This window comes from Perca flavescens, chromosome 7, assembly GCF_004354835.1.
Source record: "Perca flavescens isolate YP-PL-M2 chromosome 7, PFLA_1.0, whole genome shotgun sequence".
Taxonomy (NCBI): Eukaryota; Metazoa; Chordata; class Actinopteri; order Perciformes; family Percidae; genus Perca; species Perca flavescens.
The window spans coordinates 24,008,105-24,032,533 of record NC_041337.1 but is presented as its reverse complement, the minus strand read 5'-3'; the positions used below and the strand labels follow the sequence as shown (position 1 = coordinate 24,032,533).

At 39.7% G+C, this 24,429-nt stretch overlaps 2 protein-coding genes across 5 annotated transcripts; both read left to right on the top strand.

Moving 5' to 3' along the window:
• The first annotated feature begins 972 nt into the window (after positions 1 to 972).
• Positions 973 to 16,374, top strand: ppih (peptidylprolyl isomerase H (cyclophilin H)). The gene is made up of 9 exons (XM_028583106.1): positions 973 to 1,207; positions 11,983 to 12,047; positions 12,164 to 12,187; positions 12,742 to 12,786; positions 14,616 to 14,658; positions 14,894 to 14,986; positions 15,214 to 15,301; positions 15,407 to 15,447; positions 15,945 to 16,374. Exons 1-9 carry the CDS (start codon positions 1,142 to 1,144, stop codon positions 16,011 to 16,013), a joined length of 534 nt encoding a protein of 177 aa, XP_028438907.1. The 5' UTR covers positions 973 to 1,141; the 3' UTR covers positions 16,014 to 16,374.
• A 2,097-nt stretch (positions 16,375 to 18,471) lies between these two features.
• On the top strand, positions 18,472 to 24,217 carry ybx1 (Y box binding protein 1). Of its 4 annotated transcripts, none has more exons than XM_028582130.1 (8): positions 18,472 to 18,753; positions 20,704 to 20,767; positions 21,033 to 21,066; positions 21,158 to 21,247; positions 21,390 to 21,743; positions 22,106 to 22,191; positions 22,551 to 22,837; positions 23,871 to 24,217. In XM_028582130.1, exons 1-7 carry the CDS (start codon positions 18,648 to 18,650, stop codon positions 22,789 to 22,791), a joined length of 975 nt encoding a protein of 324 aa, XP_028437931.1. In that variant the 5' UTR covers positions 18,472 to 18,647; the 3' UTR covers positions 22,792 to 22,837; positions 23,871 to 24,217. The 4 variants fall into 4 exon arrangements, with proteins under 4 accessions (XP_028437931.1, XP_028437930.1, XP_028437933.1 ...); XM_028582129.1 differs by having other exon boundaries at positions 22,106 to 22,203; XM_028582132.1 differs by having other exon boundaries at positions 18,473 to 18,753; positions 21,390 to 21,680.
• Positions 24,218 to 24,429: the final 212 nt, after the last annotated feature.

Sequence of the window (24,429 nt, the reverse complement as noted above, 5' to 3'; positions counted from 1 at the left end):
TTTAAAAATCTTAAAGGTCCCATGACTGCTCTTTGGATGCTTTTATATAGGCCTTAGTGGTCCCCTAATACTGTATCAGAAGTCTCTTTCCTGAAATTCAGCCTTGCTGCAGAATTACAGACACTAGAGCCAGTCCCACAATGAGCTTTCCTTAGTATGTGCGATGTCTGTGTCTGTAGCTATTGAGGAGGAGGGGGGGCCTTGACCAACTGCCACTTTGCTCGTTTGAAAGCCATGATGTCTCTCTCTCTCTCATGGGTGGGCCAAATTCTCTGGGTGGGCAAAGCAGAGAAAGGTGAGTTAACCTGGCTCCTTATGACCTCATAATGTTAAAAAATTCATAAAGTGAAATTTTCATGCTATGGGACCTTTTTAATGTGAAAAAGGAAAATGCAGTTTTTTTAAATGTACTCCATAAACATTGGTTACTTATTAGAAAGGATCATTTGGGGCACCTGGGTTGCTCACCTGGTAGAGCGGGCGCCCATATGCAGCGGCTCAGGGTTCAAGTCCGACCTGCAGCCATTTGCTGCATGTCTTGCCCCTCTCTCCACCCTTTCCTGTCTATTGCTGTCCTGTCTATTAAAGGCTAAATGCCCCAAAAATATCTTAAAAAAAGGATAATTTGAAAGGTTATTTTAAGATTAACGTTTTTTAATTGCTATAGAGAGAGCATTCTGTTAAACCAGATTACTATTATTAATTGTAAAGACTGACTGTCCTGTCAACAGGAGTAAACGTTTTTGAATGGGATTCATGGACAGATAGGTATTCTACTGTTGAATTCTACTACTAAAGTTCTTCTTCTGCAATTCAGTCCTGGCTCTATACCGTAAGTGTAATAGCACAAGTACTCACGAAGTTACGTTACTTATTACAGTTCATGTTTGTTGTTGCTTGCTCTACATCTAAACTATTAAAGTTACGTTACAACTAGACTGCACTGGTGGATTTATCCAAGCCTATACTATCGCGCTTTCTCGCGTTGGCAGTGTTTTGTCCCTTACAGCGAGCCGTAACATGTCTCTCCATAGCCACCGTAGGTCGTAACTGCGCATATGCTGGACATTCAAATGATTCGCGTGTTATCTGGCAAATAATAGCATTTTATTTAGTCTTAAAGAGCGAGGAGGCTGTCACAATGTCTGTGCAATCAACAAATCCCAACAACCCGATTGTCTTCTTCGACATAACCATCGGAGGGCAGGTTAGTAGAAGAAAGAGTTTAGCTAACACCGACACTACTTCCCAGCTAACTAACGTTAACGTTACCATATCTCGTCACTATAATGCTCTTAATACATCCATGCTGTAATGTCGTGTTTTCGTTAAAAGTTTTGATCCAGTGAACTACGTTTGTGGTATTAACACGTCTTCCTTTTAATACACATCTGATACACACACAAATGTGCAGATTCTGCATTTCTCTCACGGTTTATATTCTGGTAACGTTAACGTTAAGCATAATTATAACGTTAGTAGGTCGCGATGGCTACAGGGGACAAGCATGTGGTGCTGGTGGAGTGACCAACGAATAATAAATAAATTGAATTTGTATAGCACTTTATCAAGGACTCAAAGTCGCTTGAAGGGTGGTGGAATACTAGCTACTGCTGCTTAGATGTCACGAAACACAAACAAGTTTGTAAAAAAAATATGGGTAAACAGGATTACTATTTCTAATTAGGTTTTTTTAAATGATAAATCGGAGGATTTGTTTTTCATTATTGTTGCTGCTATATGCCTATACACATAATTATTAGTAAAGCCTGTATTTTTGTTCCTTTTTATATTTCAAAAAACAAACAAAAAGGTCGACCTTTTTATGGATCCTTTTCCATTTCTAAAATTTCCTTCGGGATGAATAAAGTATCTATCTATCTATCTATCTATCTATCTATCTATCTATCTATAATGGTGTCAGACATTTGGAACAATAATCTGAGCATGTCAGTGGTATAAATAGCACATTTTTGAAGTTGCCAATTGCTCATTAACCTTAAATTGCAGCTTGTTTTGCTTTAATACTGGATCAATTTCAAAGATTGTTTATTCACATCAGTCACTTACACAAAACATAGGAAAACGGGTCCAAGTTAAAGAAACCCAAAGATACTCTTTACGTGCATGCAGCATACAATTGTAGCCCTTTCAGATTACCATGCATCCTCCTACCATTGGCCAAAAAGGTGGAATGCATATGAAACCATTTTTAAATAAAAAGTGGCTTCGTAGCTTGATTATGATTTTTATTTTTTTTCAGAATATTTAGACTGTAATCTTTAGTTAATAATAGAATATTAGCTTTGGGCAGGGGACACTTTAATCTCCAAAACACATTGGCAGCAACATACAGCGTGCTTCACAATACCTGCATCTGTTATAACTAAACCCACACACTACTGTCCATTCATGCGGCTGTATGCTTCCCTATAAAAGCAGCAGTATTTTCAGATTCACGTCCTCTATTGGGTACTCTACATTGACTTCTGCTCATGTTTGGTGAGAGTCTTCCTCTGATGGGGTGTTGTAGCACTCACAGTGGAAAAGGAAAACCTTGTTAAGGTGTAAAAATCAAACCTCTGCAGTGAAAATGTATTACTTGCTTTGCCTTGAGCATATCCGCACAAATGGTCCTTTTTTTCTTATTTTAAAAAATAGTCTGTGAAGAAATATGAATCGTCTTAAATTTTGGATATCGTAATATGGCATAAGTTTGTCTTTTTCTGGTTTTAAAGGCTGCATTACAGTAACGTTATGTCCTTTTCTGAACTTACCAGACTGTTGTAACTGTTCTATGGGCGGCTGTGGCTCACTGGTAGATCGGTCGCCTGCCAATCAGAAGTTTGGTGGTTTGATCCCTGGCCCTGCAGTCCCATGTCGAATCGGAGCGTAAATGTGCGTGCATGTTTATCTAATAAACAGGTGGCATCTTGTACGGCAGCCTTAGCCACCAGTGTATGAATGTGTGTGAATGGTTCATGTATTATGTAAAAGCGCTTTGAGTAGTTATTAAGACTAGAAAGGCGCTATATAAAAACAGTCCATTTACATTTATTTGCCTTTACCCACTTAGTCATTATATCCACATTACTGATGATTATTTATCAAAAATCTCATTGTGTAAATATTTTGTGAAAGCACCTGTAGTCAACACTACAATATCTTTGGGATATCGATAGAGGTATTTGATTTTCTCCATATCGCCCAGCCCTAAACAATCATAACTTTATTTTCATCAGCAGGAGTTTGCCCAGTTGTCATGGAACTGTAGATGTTCAAAATTCTGCGCACTGCTAGGAGTTTTCGTCCATGTCGGAATAAAAGCGGAGGTTCAAAGTTCATTTCTGACCTTGTAAACAGCAGTTCCATAAGCTTTCAATCATATCGCATGATCATCATTAAGGCTAAGAATAAACTTTTGAACAGCTTTAAATACATCAATACAAATTCAAATACAAAGGGTAGAAAAATACATGTTTCAGTGAAAGAAAAAGAGAACTTTTGAGAGAGTGTTTAGCGATATTTATTGAGAAGAATTTATACCAGTTTGGGACAGAAAGTTGCAAGGCAGCTTTATTTGTGGGGCACATTTCAGCAACAGGGCAATTCAAAGTGCTTTACATAAAACATTAAAGAGCAGTTAAAAAACGATTTAAAAGATTAAAAACAGAAATAAAATGTACAGTGCAGTATAAGAAATTAACAATTATTTAAAGGAAGTTAGCATCAAAAAAAGGTCTTCAGCCTTGATTTAAAAAAAAATCAAAGTCTTAAAACTACACCACTTTACAACAAATTATAAAAGTTGTGAACCAAATTACCTCAACAAATAGGCTTTTAAAGTCGTTTGGTTTCCTGTCAACCATACTTGATACTGTAACATCTGTGACCATCTGGTGTCAAACCACAGTAAAGCATTTGTTACTAAAAGAATGGTTTTGGATTAGAAACAAGCTTTAATTTATCTTTTGCTGATAAAAAAAACAGAGTTGCAGCGGAGGGGTGGGCGCCTATGTAGCTCACCTGACAGAAAACATGACCATGTACAGAGGCCCAGTCCTCGAAGCAGTAGCCACAGGTCCGATTCTGACCTGCAGCCCTTTGCTGCATGTCATTTCCCCCTCTCTTTCCCTTTCATGTCTAAGCTGTCCTATCCAATTGGCCAAAATGCCCAAAAATAATATAAAAAAAAAAAACAGGAAATAGATGTAAGAAATAATGAGTCAATGTAGCATTTCCCTCAAGTCTAAAATGATCTTTTAGAAAAGGGCTGTATTACAAACATAAATAAGCATCTAACACAGAATAAATTTGTAATTCTGAAACATTGTAATTTACCTTGCTGGATTAATAAAGTATAAATTATTATTATTATTATTATTATTATTATTATTATTATTATTTAAAGGTACACAGGTGAACTATTCACAAATGCTAGCTCAAGTCTTTATTTCATTTCTCGTATCATGGTTTTCACTTGCTATCTGCGATGTAACAGGTTATTGTTGGCCTCTTTTTCTATTACACATCAAGAAGAGTTTTTCTCTTCCCTTTTGCTGGGTTAAACCCAGCTATACGGAGTTGCTGCTGTCCTGTTCCTTTGCTCAAATGCCAGTAAATATGCCACAAGCACACGTTTTCTGGGAGCCGGCTGTATGGTCCTTGCCCATTGCTCTTTGTCCAGAACACCAGACCCATCAGCAAACTGTTGGTGCACTCCAACCACAGAACGTTAACACTGATGTAGGCAGGTACTCCAAAGCCTAAGATCAGACAGACCACAGACACAGCGAGATAAGGCATCCAAAATGTACCAAAGCTCAGTGTAAGGCTTGCCCACAGAGGCGGGCACGGTTGGATTGTCTCCTCCAGGTAATTCTCGTCCAGGTAATTCTCCTCCAGGTAATTCTCGCCAATTTTTGTCTCTGTGCAGTTGGTTGAGGTAAACAACATCTTGCTCGGGTTAACTCGTTCTTCGCTCTCATCAAATAACCTCTCAGCCTTTTCCATCCACTGGGGAATCATTGACCAAAAGGGCACCATTATACAAATTACCACTGTGAAAAGCCCCACAATCATGTAGATAAGCAGTGTAGACTCCTCTACTTCACACACTATAAACGTTAACCCTTTCTTATAATCCACTTCTATCAGCTCAGAGTTGACAGAACCAAAGGGGTTAATAACAGCAAACATCCACACCAGCAATGTCAAAACCACGTTCCTTAGGAATTTGCCCAAGGTGCTTTGGTTGCCGAGGGAGGTATCATCTAAACAGTAGTCCAATAAACCTAGACACATAATGGGCAGCGGGATTGCTCCATATGTCGCTGAGGCATTGGCCAAGAAGAAGCAGAGTGACCCAAGAAACCTTTCAGGCCCAAGAAACAACACGCTTGCTATAAAAACCACCATCACCAAATCAGCCAAGATGATGGACCGGCTGCACATGCTTAAAAAGGAGGTATTCAGCTTCCGGTAGCATAAGTAAAAGACCGCTGCGTCCATTCCCAACTTGAAAAGCATGAGTATCAGATACTTGTCGGTGTTGTCTGTATCGCAGCCAGACGCCACATCCCATTGCTTGACTATTGCCAGCATTTTGACGGTATAGCTAGTTTCCAGACACGCGGCAGACTCAGGCAGCATTCCTGATATTGCAACAGTGCTCAGTTCAGAATCAAGATGATGCAGGAAATGCTGTGATAGACAAGATAATATTGGTTAGAAACATTGGCTATACAAATGACAGACTGCAATTAATAATGTGGATGAATAAGTCCTCCAGCTTTGGCTGGTTACGCATGAAGTAGCAAAAGATGGTTGAGTAGGTACCAGGGTTTTCTAATCTCATAATCATTTAGATAACAGCTTTAGGGTTGCAATGAACAATTATTGTCATTGTTGATTAATCTGTCGATTATTTTCTCGATTAATCAGTTAGTGGTCTGGTCTATAAAATGGCCCAATATGACGTCCTCAAATGTCTTTTGTCCACAACTCTAATATATTCAGTATACTGTCACTGAGGCGTAAAGAAACTGGAAAATGTTCACATTTAAGAAATTGGAATCACAGAATTTTAACTTTTTTTTTTTTTTTTTTTTTTTTTTCATAAAAAGAATTACTCAAACTGAGTAATTATTAAAATAGTTGGCAATTTGATTTAATAGTTGACAAATAATCGATTAATCTTTGCAGCTCTAGACAGCTTTTATAACCGTCATACTAAATATAATGACCTTTGCTGCATGAAATAGTGTCTCTGCTCTTTTTTTAAGTGACTGATGGAATCAACTATTTTTGCAATTGGTTCAGTATTAGGCAAGGTCGCTGCAGTCGGCAGCAGCAAAAGAAGCTGCAATGTAATGTTAATGAGAAATTTCACACCTTTTAATTAACGTCCACTAAAAGTGCTTGTTTTGCCACTGATGTGCTCAGATTATTATTCTATAGTGTCAGACAACATTATGGAAAGGTTGACCTTAGTAAGATCCTTTTTTGTTTAACTTGAAACAGTAATGTTATCATTGTAAAACACACTTCCTTAAAAGTCAACAGAAACAAATTAAAACTATCAAAAACGCCTTGGTTTGTCTTTCGACTGTTCCAACAATCACCCCTTGGGCATTTTAGGCCTTTATTTGAATAGGACAGCAAAGACATGAAAGGGGAGAGATAGAGGGAATGACATGCAGCAAAGGGCCGCCGGTCGGAGTCGAATCTTGGGCCGCTGCATCGAGGAATGAACCTCTATATGGGCACGTACTCTACCAGGTGAGCTACCCAGGCGCCCTAATCACCAATTTGCATGTGAAAATATGCTGGCTCTATACACGATCAAATTGTTTATTTACATGGAGTCTAGTGGGGGAGACAGGCTCTATCTATCTATCTATCTATCTATCTATCAATTGCAGGAACATCTGTCTGTCTGTCTGTGTGTTATGCGCATATCTCGAACCGTTAGTCCAATGGATTTCAAACTTGACAGGTGTCTCTTGCTACAGGCACGAGTAAGTGCAGTGCCAAGTTTGACGTTTGGATTATAAATGCAAAAGATATCGTTAAATATATAGGTAAAAGAAGCACACATTGGCTTTTGCCGTTCTAGCCGCTGGCCACTCCCCCTCTCACACTGGGGACAAGAGACAGAGAGCAGCGGAGCTTTGGCAGCTAAAATGTAACTTACACCTCAGACCCACAAAAATGTGCAAAGTTGCACTACTTTGGACGGTCTTTGACTTTGAATAAACAAGCGACAATTCCCGAATTTAAGGACGTTTCAGAATCCCACACATGCAACGCGCAGCCAGCTACAGACAAGTGGCAGCAAGACGTATCTGTATATGTGTCCGTGTTTGTGGGATGCTTTACAACAGCGCGGGGGAACTCTTTTCCTGCTCTTGTATTAAATTGCTGTGAGCTGCAATACCACAGGCCAAGCAATCGCCTGTTCCAAACAGGCACATTTTCAACGGGCTCTGTACTAGTAGCTTTAAACAAAAGGGAACTTACTCTTTAACAAAAAGGTCTATCTATGTAAAGTTCCTTTCCATAATGTGGTCAGACACACCTCCCATATTTGTTTTCCACATTCCTGCCAAAGCAGAAAAATCCAAAACCAGTCTGACAGTAATAAATCATCAAGGCTTGACAAGTTACTCACAATTACACTTGCATATTTATTAGTCTTCCCCCCTTGCAAAATACATTAATATTGACTTCTATCACTGCAGTTTTGATAGACACTTTGTTCTCGTTTTCATGTTAAGACAGCAATAGTATTAATTCTCTCACACACACAAACACACACACACACACACACACACACACACACACACACACACACACACTTCTGCCATTTCAAAAATGTGGCATTAGCTCAACAAGTAAAATAAATAGAAAATAAAACCGTGCGACTGTCTATACCTCTGTCCTCAGGTTTGTCCTAGTTCATTGAGTTTCAGTAGATATCCTGTCCGAGGCCCTGCATCCTTTGTCAAGACTCCTTTATGAGGCGTATGTTAGGTGCAACAGTTCTCTTTGAGGCAGCTCTTTATAGCTCCACCTTCCTATTTTCAATGCAAACAAATGATGGGACACACCTGTGTCTGCAAAGGAAGCCTGCTTGTTTTTTCCCTCGCATATTCCCCAAAGGTGGCTGCCTCTTGTTATGTCAATTTGCATTTCCTGTAACTAGTAACCCAGACTGGAAATGTAATCGAATTGTTGGAACCACACCCTGTACATAATCACGTGTGGAATGTAAGAGCCCTAAGGTTGCGTCCTAGAAATACTTGCCTAACCTGACTGTAACAAAAACAGCTCTTGTACCACACTTGCCATACCGCAAAAGCTTTTAAACGTAACACAGTCAGTTTATTTGATGTATGCAGAAATACTTAAATGCAGTAGCTTAGGGATACAAGTTTAAAGTAATGCAATAATTCCTCAATGAGTAAAACCATCAGAAATATAATTATTTATTTTTTACATTATCAATTGGCTCAGAACATTTGCCTAAAAATGCATGGCCTTCTAGATATGAGGTAGCTGCAGGGGAGTTAAAGAAGGTGTGGTAGATGTGGCTGTCTCAGTGTTCCTGGAGTTTGTACTCTTGAACATGATAGTTAAGTGAAACCCTTGGCCATCTATATTCTGTTCAGTGCATTCTTATCATCTTCTCTACAGTGTTGGGGGAGGGGTTGGACGGAGCCCCAAGGAGATACTACTTTCAAATCTTGCTAGCTAGTTCAACAAATGCATTCATTCAAATGTAGACATGGGTTAGGCTGTTTTACCTGCTGTTGTTTTTAGGCACGTCAGACTCCAGCTAGAAAAAAAACCCTCAGCAGATTCAATATTTTGGGGTTGAGGTTTGTTCAGTACCAACACTTAGCTTCGGTATTTTTAATTTAAACCGCAAACGTATAGTATAAATGGCACAGACAGGAGATCTAATAGCTGATTGTTTTACTGTGAGTCGTCCGCGTTGACCGAAGCGAGAGTTGTGCAGTGATGTCACAGGGACAAAAACACTCTTTTGACAACAGCACAATGTTTGTTCTCACACATAGATACAGACATGCAGACATTGCCGTAACAGTCAGCCACTTGCATGTCCCTCTGGGTTGTGGGAGGCCTGGGTTGACAGACTCCTACGCTACCAAATGCACACAAAGCTGGTATAGGAGATTAATGTGTTGTGCTTCAAGTTTGTGGCGATTAATAGCCGCTTTCCGACTAAGTAGTTACAGGAACGTAGTTATAGGAAGAGTCCACTTCTAAACAGATCTACTAACTACTCTCCCCCAAAACCGGTTTTTCCATTTGCATTTGCACTGGCCAAGTGGCCATAGGAACTGGTAGGAGGGGTAAGGGAGTGACGCAAGCACGGCAACGGTCTTTATAGTGTTAAAATCAGAAAACAAATACACCAAAAAAAAGTATGAACTACTCACTAAATCTAATGTCTCCCGAAGAGAAACAGGTATCTCTCTCTCCCCCGCCTCTGCCTGCTGTGTGCCAGCTTGTAGAGTTTAACTCTGAAAAGGAAGTTAACCACAGGTTCCCGTTAATCTTATGATGGACATGTGTTGTGATATTTAAACAAACGATCCGTCAACGGTGAAGTAAAAGCCTCTTATTTACGAGACCGGTCTGAGAGACCTCCAGCTTACAGCGGGGTCTCTGAACATGACTGGCCGAGCGACGAGCTGGCCAATAGATCTAAACAGTTCATTTCTCGCCTAAAACGTTCTCAGAAGTGAATTTAGTGATGAATAAGATGCCGACAATTGTTAAAATTGTCCCGTTGTTGGTCTGTCTATGTACCGGAAACCCGACCCTCGTTGACCTAGGTTCCTATGCTGAAAAGGGAACAGCAAAAGGACCCTGCCCTGAAGTAGGAGCTGAAAGAGTTACAGGAACTGCGGCCAGAAGAATTTAATAATCCCCCAAATTGGTCCAGTCGGAACACAAGAAAAAAAGGAATGTTATGTTCTAGAAACTGCAAAAATCCCTCCGGTCGGAAAGCGGCTAATGTGTTGTGCTTCAAGATTGTGGCGTTTTCTCATTTACAGCTTTACGTATGCTTTGACTGCTGAAAAACAGACTTGAGCAAAGACGAGGCTAATGTGTCATTGTATTCAAGTAGAAGGAAGGAAGGAGATATCCTATACCAGTTATTCGATGTCTCTTAGTGCACTAACTGGTTAGTCCAAATGACAGGCCCCATTTTCACTTGGTAATAAAATCGGATCGGAGTTAATCAATCACAAGTGGACAGCTCTAAATAAGTGTGTTTCCACCTGGCTCCAAATAAGAGCGGTCAGTCTTCCTCTATAATACCATTCAAATTTAATTTATTTTTTTAAATATTCAAATAATATTCAAATATTTAATGCTCAAATGCAGCCTGTTATAAATATGTACTACACTACTCAGGCTTATGCATTGTCAATGCCACTATACGCATGTGGTTGTTGTTACATGTTCTGTCCACTAGAGGGACTTCCAACATTAGCCTGGCCTTGAAGGGGACCTACGTCATGGCGCATTGCATTTCTGGCATGCCGCTCTCTGTTTACATTTTATTCCACCACGCACACAACGACAAATGCAAATCAACAGAGAACTCAATAATGAAACATTGTCTAACAAGTGTATTGAATCTGCTCTGTTGTAAAGGCTAACGCTGCTTGGATAGCACAATGACATCATGTTAAAAAGCACAGCCAAAACAATTTGTCATAAACTAGCTAGCTAAGTAACTATAGTGTTAGCCACGATGCTAACAGCATTGATAACTAAGCCAAATGGTGCTGCCACTACTATTGGTGACTTTAGTGATTTATAAGCAACCTGTTTCTTGCAGATTCTCACGTTACCGAGAATATAGCTGTTCAAATGTAATATATAAAATCGAAGCTAACTCTGACAGCTGTAGGGCAGCTAACATTAACTTTAGCTGTCTCCATGAAGCTCCCAGCTAGGCTCCAAAACTCGCGTGAATGTCGATTTTAAAGTCATGTTAAAACTATTTACCATCCTTCTTCCAATTTCCAGCCGCAGCCTGTCACTCCCCCCTGTATTAACATTACTCGGCACGTAAAGTTACCTCACATTGCCTTGTGTTTCTCACTCCCGTACTTATTGTTCATCAGACGTGACATGAGAAGGAGATTACCAACGTTACCCAACCTATTTTTATTTAAAAAATGTCAGCATTCGAATAGTATTGATTTTTTTTTTACTATTGAATTATATTCGACTTTTGGAATTCGTTCCAACAGCCCTAGTCCAAATGCATTTTGAGAGTCCACGTGTGATCGGATCTCTCTTCTTTGCTCTATGAGGCCAACCTGTTTGTCCAATCTTTTAAGTTGTATATGTTTCTGTCTATCGTATTACAGTACAGGTCAAAAGTTTGGACACACCTTCTCATTCAATGTGTTTCCTTTTTATTTTCATGACTATTTACATTGTAGATTCCCACTGAAGGCATCAAAACTATGAATGAACACATATGGAATTATGTACTTAACAAAAAAGTGTGAAATAACTGAAAACATGTCTTATATTTTAGATTCTTCAAAGTAGCCACCCTTTGCTTTTTTATTAATAAGGGAACAAAGTCCATTAATTAACCCTGACAAAGCACACCTGCGAAGTGAAAACCATTTCAGGTGACTACCTCATGAAGTTCATTGAGAGAACACCAAGGATTTGCAGAGTTATCAAAAAAAGCAAAGGGTGGCTACTTTGAGGAATCTAAAATATAAGACATCTTTTCAGTTATTTCACACTTTTTTGTTAAAATCATAATTCCATATGTGTTCATTCATAGTTTTGATGCCTTCAGTGAGAATCTACAATGTAAATAGTCATGAAAATAAAGAAACGCATTGAATGAGAAGGTGTACTGTATCTCTTTGTTTTGTGTGTTTACCCAAAGTTTTCTCAACTATTTGTCAGGATGTCGGACGGATGAAGATCGAGCTGTTTGCCGATGTGGTTCCAAAGACGGCCGAGAATTTCCGGTAAGGAGAGAGTCTGCATCACATGGGCTGTTTTGAAAAGTTTGAGAGAAAAGTGAGATCCCAGGTATATATGTCAACAATGAAGATGTTACTTACACTCTTATTATCTGTTACAGGCAGTTCTGCACTGGAGAATTCAGGTAAGGCAGTGAAGGGCGGTATTCTTTGATGGTACACAAACACAACTTCACATGAAAATGAGGAAACCTGTTTCCCTCAGAATAAGGGCTAAGGAGAAACAACACAAAACCTGATTATTTGGCCACATATATGTTTTATCAGGTCTCTAAAGGGTATTTATATGGGTGCATGTGCATGACAAAGAGCCAGGACAGGGACAGTAGTGCTGTGGCAGGAGCACAGCAGGATGAAAGAAAAGATCATTACCTGGAGCTGTGTCTCCTTGAATTTAAAATAATACAAATCAAGATAAGTTTGTCATATCTGTTAAATTCAAATGCATATGTGCACTAAGAAAAACAATGCAACTCTGCATTCTTTCAACATGTGTCATAGCTAACACTTTTGCCAGTTATCAGCCAAAAATTCACCTTGAGTGTCAGTACAATCTGTTCCATAACCTGCTGTGAGAAGCTCAATTCCTAAACCCTGAACACAGAAGTAAAATCTTGTAGTACAGTACAGCGTGATTGTCTTTACTGCCAACTTCATTTTGTTCTCAAATTTCTTACAGAAAGGATGGAGTCCCCATTGGTTTCAAAGGTTGCACATTCCACAGGTACACAACGTGGCGGCTTGATTTTTCTATAGCTCACAATATACTTGGATGTTTATTAATATGTTTTTATTATTTCAAGTAGAAACCCACACATGGCTTTTAGACCTTCAGGCTGTTTGTCTTAATATTTATAGTTCCAGAGGCATAGTTACTCATAATTATGAACTGGACCCACAATTAAATAATAGAACTTGGATGAGCCATTCAAAGTTTGTTTTTGAAATGAAAATGATTCTAGTTGTGTTGACCTTTTGAAATCCAGGATAGGAACCTAATGTTGGCTCATGAGGGTCTACTACAGCAAATCCCATCGGTAGCATCAAAGTGCCTACAATCATATTAAACTACACCTTTATGGGTATTATGTTACGTTTTATATAGTGTTTGTTCATTCATATGCACTATCTAGAATACATACATTAAAGGTTCTGTAGGTACATTTTATTTAAAAAATAATCATATATTCATATTTGTCATATTTGCTCAAACTGTCACTTTATCCTGACTGTAGCACATGAAACAGATCATCTGTGTGAAAATGTCATGTTCCTCTGTCTCCTCCTAGTGCTCCTAGTGGCAAGTTTTCACCACAGTGTCAGACTGCTCGTGATCAAACTGTCAAACTAGGCAGCGCTGATCAAATATAAATAAAATGAGACTTTGTGACCAAGTTGAGCCAAAACTATACCTCATTTTACAGCTAAACAGTACACTAAAATATGTTTCTGAAGACATTTTAGGCTAGAAATAGGCAAAGCCCAAACCGAATCTTGATTCATATTTGGTCAGTGCTGCCTAGTTGGAAAGTTTGATCGGAGTCATTGACACTGCGTTCGACACTCCTCTAGTCTTGCTTTGCCAGACCCTTCTCCAAAGCGCTGGGGAGGAGGGTCTGGCTTGTTCACACCGCATTCTGGGATGGGGAAAAAAAAAATGCGCTCTGGTTTATTAGCATTGCTTTAAACCAATCACAATCGTCTTGGGCCATGCTAAGCTCCGCACGGAGCCGCTGTAATATAGCCTCGGGAAGAAACTTCTTTTGGTGGAATGTGTACATTCAAAAGTTGTTTTAGTCATGGGCGACCGGATAGCTCAGATGGTAGAGCGGGTGCCCATATATAGAGGTTTACTCCTCGACGCAGCAGGCCCAGGTTCTACTCCGACCTGTGGCCCTTTGCTGCATGTTGTTCCCCCCTCTCTCTCCCCTTTCATGTCTTCAGCTTTTCTGTCAAAATATAGGCCGAAAATGCCCCAAAAAAGAATCTTAAAAAATAAAAAGTTGTTTTAGTCATGCAACAGAAAACTCAGATTGGACAGATAGTCTAGCTAGCTGTCTCAATTTACCATGCAGAGATCTTAGGAGCAGTTAACCACAGTCCTCATAAATTGACCGGAGTTTAAAATTCCAACTCAAAGAAAGTGGAAGAAAACGGACATCGTGAAAAGACATGCATCCTGCGGAATTTCCTGCGGCACCGGAGCAATCCCGGAAGTGGAACGTCGTGGATATAGACTACCTCTGCTCTGATTGGTTGCTCTCTTATGCCATTCGGACCACCAGCAGGAGACAGAGGGCGTGATTTCTCACACATGATCTGATTCTGATTAAATTAACTTGCAGTGTTTTATGGGAACTATAGTGTTGATAAAAACTGTTCAACCTCCTTTTGTGTTTTTTGTTTTACAACATGTAATCAACAGAAAAATGTAAATACTTTTTATTGGCACTGTATCAGCATGTCTTGCCAGTCAGACTACCTGCCAAAATCTGCTTTTTGTATTACCGTAGCAAATTTGACTGTACTGATGTTTTCATTGTTAATTGGCAGGGTGATCAAAGACTTTATGATACAAGGAGGGGACTTTGTAAATGTAAGTATATGCATGAAAAAGCAAAAAGTGCTTTCTTTGAGTGCTAAACCTCACCTAAATGGATTAAAAAGGTGAAATGCAAATTGAAGTGAAGTATGGAAAGCAACAGTAATCTCTGATTTAGTCGTTTTCCCCCTGGTGGTCTTGTTGTGAATTACAGCGCATCTAAACTTATATAGCTTTCTCTTTCTACTTTGTGAGCCCTATCATGTACTGTTTTTGTCTCTTTGTGAAGGGGGATGGGACTGGGATCTGCAGCATCTACAGAGGTCCATTTGCAGATGAAAACTTCAAAATGAAGCACAGTGCGCCTGGTCTTCTGGCCATGGTATGTATGTAGCTCAGTGCTTAGATCAGGAAAGGGTCTCTTTTCTTTAACTTCATTCAGATGTTGTAATTCCTGCAAACATTTTTTTTATATCCTATATTGTACTGTATACAATATTTGATTAATCCAAATATTGATTCATCCACTCAAAGTGGATTGACCCTAACCAATATAGATAAACAGATTTTTACTGCCATTCTTCCTTTAATAATGTTTGTCTTACTCAGGCAAACAGTGGGCCAGGGACAAATGGTTGTCAGTTCTTCATTACCTGTGTTAAATGTGACTGGTTAGATGGAAAGCATGTCGTTTTTGGTGAGTAAGGCTATGATATTTATTGTGCATTCATATTTCATTTAGAGTGCTACTTAAATGTGTCTATGTGCCAGAGTTAAACTGTCTTGTTCACTACTGTTTCAGGAAAAGTGGTCGATGGTTTGCTGATCATGAGAAAAATTGAGGTAAAAACCTATTGTAATATTAATATTTTGGTGTCAATGGCTAGAATTGTGACAGACAACAGATATTGATGAAAATAAGAAGCTGTCACTCACCACTGGGTGATGAACAATTGTCCATCATGTTTAAAGTGACTACTTTGTGTACTGACTCGTAACTTCCCCAAATTATTTTCTCTCATTTTCTGGAATCAATTTTTAAAGAGAGATACGTACGTATTTTACAATATTTGTTAAATGCTTGTTTTTCCTTTTTAACGTTCACTGTCCTGCACATTTTCATCTCCCCAGTTTAACGTTTAAAATGTTTAAAACTTCAGACATACATATTTCAAAGCAATCATTGACACTTGCAGTACATTAATCTTGCTTATTATTAATCTGCATCATGTTTATGTAATAAGTAATCAGACTATTGATGTTGTGCATAAATCCATGTGGATCATTTTAGTTGAATGTAATGTTTACATGATTACATTTGTGCTCCTTCCTGTCTACAGAATGTTCCTACTGGACCCAACAACAAGCCCAAGCTCCCAATCCTCATTGCACAGTGTGGAGAGATGTAATCCATCTGTTTTACAACACCATGCAAGAACTATTCAACCTCTGTACACATGATACATATTGATTTTTTTTTTCCTGTATGGATGCCTTCTCCTATAATGCACATTGAAGGGCATTATCAAGTTCAGCAGTACATCATTTTGGTCTGTTTTCAAATTAATTTAGCAAAACTTCATGTTCAACACTGTTGTTTATTTTCCGAGTCCAAATGGAGACAATTTGTGTATCCTGTTATAGACAAATGAGAAAATTTGACTTTTTGAAGGCTGAAGAAAACTGCTTGTCATGTGAAACATTGTCATTCCTATTTCAGCCACACTGTGTATCAATAATGATCAATAAATTGTTTTACATTTTTATAAACTTTTGGAGGAGATCTTTTTTGTTTGAAAAAAGCTGTTTACATTTGTAAATGGCATAAGACATTTAATCGTTGGGTTGTTATATTTCCAACATTAAGTTAAGAAGTAGTAAAACATTATATACTATTTAAAGTATGAATGTGTAATTAGTTTTGACTTTAAGTTCACTGCAAGCAATTTTAATTGCTACCAGCTTCCCAAAAAAATATGTATGTATTACAATACTAACAGTAGGAGTGTAAAACGAACTACAAGTGAGTTACAAAAATCTGCGGTCTGTCAGGCCCATTTTATTTTAATATTTTAATCTATAAATGTATCCATTTAATGCGTATTTAAAAACTATAGTTGCATACCAATGTTTTAAAATCGCTCTGATTTCAACTCTGCATTTAATACTGTATAAGAACACTGTATACCAACTGGTATATGGCAGCGTTTATGAGCTTATTTCCCCCTCTTCATGTTTGAGTTGTGCAGAGAAGTAAATTTGGACTCTGACGTGATTCTGGGTAATACAATCAACTTCAGAGCCATGAAGCAAAGGAGGGAAACACTGTGGTGAAGGCACAAACCCAAGTGCCAAGCAATCCTCTGCTGAACTTATGGCTGCCTCTTCTTATCCCAGCCATCCATACAAATCCAAACCATCAGATCCCCTCCCCCATCCACACTCTACCTCTTCGGCCTTGGACCTCGTTCCCTTGGCACAAAAGATTATTTCTTGGGTGGGGGGGGGGTCTCTTCGTGGGGAGGCTCTCTTCTGAGGTCAATGATAAAGCCCATCTTTGTGTGGGAGAACGGGGCTCAGCCATTAAACAGCGAGCTCTTCCCACATCAGCCAGTGCTCATAAACAGTGCCAGTGGAGCATTAACATGACAATAGAGGGGGGGGGGGTCTTGTCTCACACTTGGTCGGTGTCTGTCAGCCCTGCGCTCTGCACCAGTTTATTGGCCAGGGTAATATGAGAGAAGAAGCAAATGGTATTATTACATCATCATAACATTTAAGAAATGTATCTAATAATAATGTACAGAAAAGTAAAACAATACATTTTAAATGTCCTCCCTGTCCAGTTCTGTTGACAGGCTGTGCACTGTATATGCTGGTGAGAATAATATGTTCTTTAGGCCTACAGCACCCCCAAATTAGCTCTCTTCCTAATCTTCCAAGGTATGTTTAGGAGACACTAGCAACTGACAATGCAGTAAAAATAATATAAAATAAATATAACATTTACATCATGTTATGTAGGCTTAGATAAAATATCGAGGCTTTCCTAATCCTTCGTTAAAATTCAGTAAGTGGTCCCTCAATACATTTCCACAGGGCTGCACTCGGTGCACATGGGGCTACAGACAGTGTGCAACGTCTAAAGGCATTTTATATTTCGTTATTAGTGATGTCAGCCATACAAATCCTGACAAAATGACAATTATATTCCAAGGTTTATGGGACAAAAATGAAAACTGGTTCAAGTTTCAAAGCGACTGAACATGAAATAACGATAATATTAAAGTCGTGCTGTGTCTTTTCAGAAAATGTTTAATGCAGGAATGGTATATAATAATTCTAGCTACCATGTTTTGCTGTAGCCTATCTGTATATTTGTTAAAATCCGTCAAATGAAGACAACCAAGCAGACAGTCCAAAAGTTTCACTGGTTTGTATTATTATTCTACATTAAACATTGTGAACAGACCGAAAAAATACATATACATACATATAAAACATTAAATTAAATATAAAACATGTTGTGATATATAAACAATGACATCAATAATTCAATATCTTACTCGGGTTACAGAATATTATTCTTTAAAATAGAACCGTGTGCGTTCACGTTTTTGTCATAAAGGTTAATGTACCGATGTATAAAATTTAATCCAAGTGTCACGGTGATCTGTCTGGCTTTGACATCACTATATGGGGCGGTGAGGATGGACAGGTAGCTTTCTCCTTTAGCAAATCACTTTTAGCAAACTCTTCCCTCAACCGAAATAGGCAGTTGTCTCAGCCAATAGGAACGCGTTTTATGTTTCGCTACGGATTCCAGCCAATTCGAAGACTAGTTGGGCGGACCCCCGACCAGGAACATTCCCCGGCTCAGTATCTCATTCTGCCCAGTTCGATCGGCAACGGGAGCGGAAAGAGGAAAGCAGAGAGCCCGAAGGCAGCAGCCCCCACCACCGCCGGCCCAGGTTACCATCTAGCACCGGGAAACATAGCAGAGAGCCGCCGTCGGCAGAAGCCAATACCAACCAGGAGTAACCATGAGCAGCGAGGCCGAGACACAACAACCGCCGCAGCCTGCTGACGATGTGGAGAGCCCATCCAGCCCGGCAGCCGCATCTTCCGCGGGGGATAAGAAGGTCATCGGTAAGACTACTGGAAATGAGCTAACGTTAGTTAGCTAGCTAACGTGGTTTGGGTCATAGAATAGGCGATGCGCAAAAGCGGCGGTTGCAAATGTTAACCAGACGATCATAGGCTTAGTTAACCGTTGAATAACGTTAACAATCTGATAATGCCGTTAACTCTCTTAAAATAACGTTAACGTTCGCTAGTTGAAATTGACAGATAACCAAATAAAGGTTACTTCTGCTAATAGTAAAGTTAACCGTGATATTTCTGTCGATTATATAGCTATAACTGGTGATATTACTAACGCTAAGTAAACTAACGTTAGTGTTTAAATCTGGTATTGACGGGTGAAATAAATATCCCTTCGCTGCCAAGAAGCGAAACGTTAACGTTAGTCCTGACGTTAGCTAACGTTAGCAACCCACATTTCAAAATGTCAGTTGGAATATGGGTCATCATAGCTAGCTTTAAAATTAACTTTCTAGTAAATTGTTTTATATCAGCTGTAAACCATGAACTGTTTTCTCCAAGCAACAATTACTTCCAAACAGAATATATGATTGGGCAAATGTAGATAATCCTTCAATTTCAACCGGCTAATCTCTCATGTTCATCGGCCTACTAGCTACCGTCCGAAAGCCGCCGCAAAAATACCATGTTGCAGATTTTCCATCACATGCACCGTCGCTGAGGTTGCTTCAGGATTCGTGTTTCTACGGTAACGTTTGTGCCACTCTTCACACATCTTAGTAATTCGGCAATAGTAGTTGACGTCGAGACGTTAGAACGTTACCTATAACGTTTTAACAATTTAACCACACGTCACTGTGGAACACGACGTTATTTCATGGTGCTCACTTAGCCGTCCACGACTACTATCGTCGAAAACAAGCTAACGTTAGCTGCTGACCGTCTCTTTGTTCACATGAAATGGGTTGGTTCCGCGTTAGTAGTGTTTTTTTCTTCCAAAAATAGTCGAAACACCTTCACAGACTCATGCTCAATATCGTTGTCAAACGATCATAGCAAGGTTGGTATATAAATAAATCCAAATAAAACTGTCAGTGGTTGTCTGATTTTACTCAAAATTAAGGGCCTAGCCACTTAACGGCAACGGCAGCTCGTTTTGCTAACGAAGCTAGGGTAGCTATTTACATGGCTGAAGGGGCAACCCAAAATGTCCGCCGAATGATTCCACGGGATTTCTTTCGCAATTTAGCTAGCTAGCTAGTTGTTTGTTCGATGAAAAATATTACAACGACAGCTTTCTTTTTATTTTGCATACGGTTTGGTCTTAATATAGCTGTGTTATCTGATGTGCTACGGTAGTTTCCGCTTGCTGGCTTTAATCCAACCACATGGTTGAGACCCCGTTAGCTACTATGCTAACAAGCCAGCTGTGATCGCTGCTTGCTAACGTATCCGGGTGCGACTTTACCACGTGTGTATGCTCAAGTACTGAGCAGTGCGGCTCAAAATGGGGCAGTAGGTCTGTAGCTAGTAGTTGAACTTTGACATGTCAGTGACCACAGCGTAGTAGTATATTATTACTAGATCCGTCTTTGATATGTCATACTACAGCAGCTCTGTAAAACAGAGGCACTGGTAAGTTGATAAGAAATCTTAAATTCTGCATGAGAAATGGCGCAGTCATTACTGGGTCATAATGCTCCTGGTTCATACCTCACACCAAGCGCAGCTGGCACAGAGTGACAGTTGGGAGTTAAATATAACTTCCACATTATCTGGCCATGGTTAGTTTTTCATCATCTGTCCTTCTCTTACGGTTTCTCGTGGTAAATATGGACAAGCTGGTTGAAAGCTTTTCATCTATAAGATAACATACCGAGTGAGTAACGCTTTTCATCTATACTCACTCAGTATGCTATCTTATCAGTGTAACCTTGAAAAGGAAAAGACTCAAGTTTAAACTTGGTTAATAATTTAGTTTTATTGTCATTGCAGCAACAAAAGTCTTGGGTACAGTCAAATGGTTCAACGTCAGGAATGGATATGGTTTTATCAATAGGTAAGTGGACTCCACCCCCATCCCGTTTCCTAAAGACCCTGATATTATTTGTGTTTGAAGGAACATTCCCAATCCTATTATGTCTTTGATTTGCTTACAAAGCTGACCAGACGATTTGTCTGCTTGTCTCCATGCTGTTGTTAGCACAGTACTTATCCCTACACTCCCTGGAGGAATTGCTATCGGTCTGCAGATACACTGTTACATTGTGGCTCAGCAACGTACTGCTATCTAGAAATAACAGGATTTATTTTTTGTTTTTAAGGAATGATACGAAAGAGGACGTTTTTGTACACCAGGTAAGTTAAAGGTAGTGTTATTTTCTTTTATTTTTTAAATTATGATGAATAAAAAAAAAAAAACTCACATATGCACTATTCATGATTTTAGACAGCCATCAAAAAGAACAACCCAAGGAAATACCTTCGGAGTGTTGGAGACGGAGAAACTGTGGAGTTTGATGTAGTTGAGGGAGAGAAGGTAAGATGTGCTTTGGTTGGTAATTTAGGTCCAAAGTTCTGATTTTAGTTTGCAGCAATTAAAAAAATACATCCTATTAATTGTTATTCCCTAGATGGTTAATTTAGGTAAGTCTTTTATTTATTTATTTATTTATTTAAAGGGAGCAGAGGCGGCAAATGTCACTGGCCCAGGAGGCATTGCAGTCCAAGGCAGTAAGTACGCAGCTGACAGGAACCGCTATAGGCGCTATCCCAGAAGAAGGGGCCCTCCCCGTAATGGAGAATATCCCGAGAACTACCAGAGCGACGGAGAGGGTGAGCCAAGCAGCGGAGGCAGCGGAGGTCGTGACAAAAGCAGCCGAGATGGGGGCGAGAGCGCCCCCGAAGGAGACGCGCCACAACAGCAGCGAAGGCCCACTTACCCTGGAAGACGGCGCTACCCGCCATACTTTGTACGTAGACGCTACGGCCGCCGGCCCCCGTACACCAACGCACCACGTGGAGAGATGACTGAGGTACGCCGTCACAGGGCTTCTATCGTGAAGCAGGCACCCAGCAGTCCCAGTCGGGACCCATGATATGTTGATGTCATACACAACACCCTCTCCTTTCAACACTCACGTGGTTGCGAACAAAAGATCTTGGTGTATCGGGGGTCCGGCCAATATCTTGCATATTGACTCAAATAGGTCCCTAATCTCAGCTATATTGGAGCTACCTGATGTTGCTCTTCTATCAGCCTCAATGTTAAATGGCAAGCTCGCCAGTTTCAATTACAAGGACTGTACACTATATAACAAATGTTCTAAAGTTTGATTGCCCACGTGTTTGCTTTGTAAAAAGCGACGTGTCAGTTGTTTGCTCTATTTGCTTTCAGGGAGGCGAGGGTGACGAGAGCCAGGGAGGTCCTGACCAGGGCAACAAACCAGCGAGGCAGAGCTACTACAGAGGCTTCCGACCAAGGTTCAATCCAAGGTTTGCATGTTGGCTTCATTGACGCAGGGCCGCAACAACGGGAGAGTAAAGCACTGGGCTGTCTGAATTTTAGCCTCGAGTCCACCAACTTAAATTGACCTCTTAAACTAACCTGAATAAATAAATGCTACCTGTTTTGGCCAGAGAAGCTCTCCTTTTATTGCAGCCTAACCTCAAATTGCAGCTGTGCATTCAAATTTTGCTTACGTACATCTTTTTAGTATCAATTGTCTTGTAACTTTAAAACTGCATCTCGTTTTAGTGGATGTATTCTTTGCACGATATCACCACTTCTTGGTTATTATACAATTTGTGATTGTAAATGGCTTTTTGTTTGTTCACGCCAGGGGTCCACCCCGTCCCAGACCGGTGCGGGACGGCGAGGAGGACAAGGAGAATCAGGGCGGCGAAGGTGGTCAGAACCAACAGCCCCGCCAGCGGCGCTACCGCCGTAACTTCAACTACCGTCGCAGACGCCCACAGACTGGAGGCAAACCTGGCCAGGAAACCAAGGAGGCCAAGACAGGAGGTGACCCAGCTGCAGAGAAAACGTCCGCTCCCGAGGCTCAGCAGGGTGGGGCTGAGTAGGAAAGAACCTACCCACCGGCACCTACCATCTTTTACCATCGTCCGGGTGAGTCTATAGTAGAGGTGTTGAAATTAATCAAATAATTGATGCATCGAATCGTGGACATGGACGATGCTGCATCGATTATTGGCCAGGCCATAATCGATTATTTCTGTTTACAATTTAATGTAGGCCTGACAACCTTTCTGTTTACATATTCTGTTATGTTTTTCACATTCAGGAAGTGCCATGTGCTCAGTGCTGTAGTTATAGTGCTTTCTTTTTGTCTTGTAATCGCAACTAGTAGCACGAGTGTGACGTCACATCCGTGTCAAAAAACGAGAAACGAACTCGGGGTCCTCGGAGTTCAGACGACTTGACGAGTCCTATATACGACCTCGGGGGCGTTCTTTTTGCAACTTCCGGTTCGTAACTCCGAAAAACGACTCGTAGATCGACTTCAGTGGACAAAAAGAACGCACCATTAGTTGTATCCAATTTATTTAGTATTAGAGCACTGCAGAATGTTTTGTTTTTGAAGCTTGAAAAGCTATGAATTAAATATCCTATATGGCTTTAATAGTAAAAATTTATTTGATGCATCGAGATATCAAATTGAATCGCTGACATGGTAATCGAATCGGGAGATCAGTGAAGATTCACACCTCTAGTCTATAGCCACGTGGTGGCTGATCGGAGTCCATCTTGATCATTTCCATTAAGCTTCACATAAATCTGGATTCAGACAGAGCCAAAAGTAATTACCAGGAAACTTAAAACATTAAAATTGAATAGCTAAGCCAGCTAAATAAGTCTGGCTAGCTTGTCATTTGCACTCCTTAAGCTCTGTTGTGGATGATCCAAAGCATGAGGTAATGCAGTGGATTTGATAAAGCAAACTGTCTGGCACCATAGAGCCCTCGCTATTGTCTCTTCTCCATAAGGGCAGCAGCTTTAGGCTTTGGATTCTTTTTCTGGTGATGATGATGCACATTTTCAGGCAATTCATGGTGCAGCATACTACATGACTAAACTCAAATGATTTGAAAATGCAGCATACAGATTGAACAATTGACTAATTAGCAAATTTTCTTTTCAGTTTTTTTGTCAACAAGATGAAACATCAAACAAGATCTGAGCAATAAAGATTTGACTTGAAGATCGTCACAAGCTTGCACCATGCATTTGACAAGATTACCACCGATTGCCTGCAGAATCTATGCAGACTTGTTTTTTTTTTTCCATTCTTTTTATGTGACAGCTACAAAAACGTTTTGGGGAAACAACAAATGTTTTTCTAAATATGTCCTAAGTTTTTACACCAAATGGTTTTTAAAGAAAAAATGGAATTTGATATCTGGTCAGTTTGACATTTTTAAATAACTTTTTATGTATTCAAACATTTTAACAAAATGCAAGCTCCAATAAAAGTCCAGAAACCAGGAATATTGTCGTGTTGGCTTTATTTTTATATTTCAAGTATGCAGGCTCTAAACATTACAAATTAAAAAAAATGTTGTTACATAGAGTAACATACAGTAAAGTAGAATTGTTATTTTCATTTCAAATATGAATTTTGTATGATGCAGTAAGGTTTTTATAATCAACCAAATTCAACTAGAACTGTCAAATGGAATTTATAATGAATGGTAAATGTT